The sequence below is a fragment of the Lipotes vexillifer genome, unplaced genomic scaffold (genome assembly GCF_000442215.2).
Source record: "Lipotes vexillifer unplaced genomic scaffold, Lipotes_vexillifer_v1.1 scaffold184, whole genome shotgun sequence".
Lineage (NCBI taxonomy): Eukaryota > Metazoa > Chordata > Mammalia > Artiodactyla > Lipotidae > Lipotes > Lipotes vexillifer.
In genome coordinates, this window is record NW_006783561.1 from 1,786,468 (window position 1) to 1,788,951 (window position 2,484).

At 59.4% G+C, this 2,484-nt stretch overlaps 1 protein-coding gene across 1 annotated transcript in view; it reads left to right on the top strand.

Annotated features, from left to right (window-relative positions):
* The first annotated feature begins 1,980 nt into the window (after positions 1-1,980).
* The window catches only part of MARVELD1 (MARVEL domain containing 1), a 996-nt gene continuing 492 nt past the window's right edge, over positions 1,981-2,484 (top strand). Inside the window, exon 1 of the mRNA XM_007456243.1 lies at positions 1,981-2,482. Within this exon, the coding sequence (XP_007456305.1) occupies positions 1,981-2,482 (502 nt within the window). The remainder of the gene's footprint in view (positions 2,483-2,484) is intronic.

The window sequence follows — 2,484 nt, forward strand, 5'->3', positions numbered from 1 at the left end:
AACTGGGGGTCTGATGCATGTACAGTTCCCAGGACAAGAGGGGTCCTCTCACTTCCACTGCTGTTCCTGCAGCCACCCAGTCTTCCACTCCACAGACGTTTACTGAGTCTCTTACGTGCCAGGCACAGGAAAAGATGGATAAGACTTGATAACCAATGGTTATGATGTAGCTGACTCAACTACTACAGAGGGAACCTCCAAGGGGGGCCTAGAAGAGCCAGCAATCAACAGCCTGGGAGGCTAAACCAAGGGGAGGAACATTTAAACCGGGCATTGAAGGATAAGTAGGAATTTGCCAGACAAATGGGGTCTGGGAATGAAGGGCATTCTGAGCCTATTTGGGAACATTAAGAGGTTTGGTGGGGTTGGCATGCTGGGTGCAAGCATGGGTAAGAAAAGGAAGTGGAGGGGCTTCCCTGGTGGCGCAGTGGTTGAGAATCTGCCTGCTAATGCAGGGGACACGGGTTCGAGCCCTAGTCTGGGAAGATCCCACATGCCGCGGCGCAACCAGGTCCGTGAGCCACAACTACAGAGCCTGCGCGTCTGGAGCCTGTGCTCCACAACAAGAGAGGCCGCGATGGTGAGAGGCCCGCGCATTGCGATGAAGAGTGGCCCCCGCTTGCCGCAACTCGAGAAAGCCCTCGCACAGAAACGAAGACCCAACACAGCCAAAAATAAGTAAATAAATAAATAAATATTTAAAAAAAAAAAAAAGAAAAGGAAGTGGAAAACCAGGAAATTGGAAGTCGGTTGGGGCCAGATTGTGAAACATCCCCATAGAAGAGATAGGACCCTATTCTGTGGTCAGTAGGGGAAGCAGTGTATATACAACCAGGTCTGTGTTTTAGAAAGATGCCACAGTGCACAAAGGTTGGATCAGAAGGGGAGGGAAGAGAGACCAGCAGCAGTTACCAGTTTCGTGGGCTTAACCTCTCTAGGCTCCGTGTTTCTCCTCCGCAAGATGAGGAAAATAATTGTATGTTATCTCGGGGGTTCTTTGAGGCTTAAATGAGAATTCCTGCAAAGCACAGTAATAGCAATAACGTAAAGCATTGTTGGGCTTTGCTGTCTCTTAGAGCTGGGTTTGTGTCCTGGTCATGCTGGGAAGCCTATTTTTAATATGCTCGATGGCAACGAAGGTTGGAAAAAAGAGATTGGACTAATAGGGCTTTGCTTCGTGGCACGGGAGGGGCAGTGGGACCTGGAGCAGGTGATGGTCCCTTTCACTGACATGAGAACTCGGATGGCTGAGACAAAGTCTGAGCCCAGCTTTGGACAGAATAAGTTTGGGGTGGGCACTGGCAGGATATGATATTCGGATGTCCAGGTGAGAAGAGATGGCAGCCTAAGCCTGGCACTGCTGTCCTCCAGCGCCAAGGAAGAGCCGGGGGGCCCCGGTGAGCTATGTGGACAGGAGGGAGGAGGAAGAAAAAGGCCCAGCCTAACACTGAGGGGACGCACCACCTCCAGAAGACGGCTCTCAGCTTCGAGGCTGGACCGGAGCCAGGGAGCCAGGGCAGGCAGGGTGGGCAGTTGTGGTAAACTCGGCCCAGTCGACGGAGCGGAAGACCCGCGGCCAGCTGGGGTGCCCTCCGCCCTGCCCCGAGAAGGAAGGAATCCGAGCTGGGAGTTTGGCGCCGACGGGAAGGGGGGCACCAGGGTGGTGAGCGAGGCCCAAAGAGAGGAGGCAGGAAGCCCGGAGGAGCGAGTGGGGGTGGAGAAGGGGGAGGGGAGAGGGCGGGCAGGAGGGGTGGAGAGAGAGAGAAACTGAGAAAGAGGAGGGCTGCGGGGAGGAGAGAGGGGAGGAGAGAGAGGAGGTAGAGAGGGGAGAAGGGGAGAGGAAGCCAGGAGGACTCGGAGGGGAGCGAGGAGGCCGCGGCGGGCTCAGGGGCACGTCGGCCGGGCCACCCCCGCGAGCCAGACGTCGCCATTCCGCTGCTCGGAGCGCCGCCGCCGCCGCCGCCACCGCGCCCGGGGGCCATGCTCCCGCCGCCCCCGCGCCAGCCGCCGCCCCAGGCGCGGGCGGCCCGCGGCGCGGTGAGCCTGCAGCGGGCCTTTCTGCGCGGCCCGCTGGGCGTGCTGCGGCTGCTGCAGCTGCTGGCCGGCGCCGCCTTCTGGATCACCATCGCCACAAGCAGGTACCAGGGCCCGGTGCACTTCGCGCTCTTCGTGTCCGTGCTCTTCTGGCTGCTGACCCTGGGCCTCTACTTCCTCACGCTGCTGGGCAAGCACGAGCTGGTGCCCGTGCTGGGCTCGCGCTGGCTGGTGGTCAACGTGGCGCACGACCTGCTGGCGGCCGCGCTCTACGGCGCCGCGATGGGCATCATGATCAGCCAGACGCAGAGCCACAGCTACTGCAACCTCAAGGATTACCAGATGTCCTGCGCCTACCACGCCTTCCTGGCGGCCGCCGTCTGCGGCGGCCTCTGCCTCGGCCTCTACCTGCTCTCAGCGCTCTACGGCTGCTGCCGCCACTACCAGGGC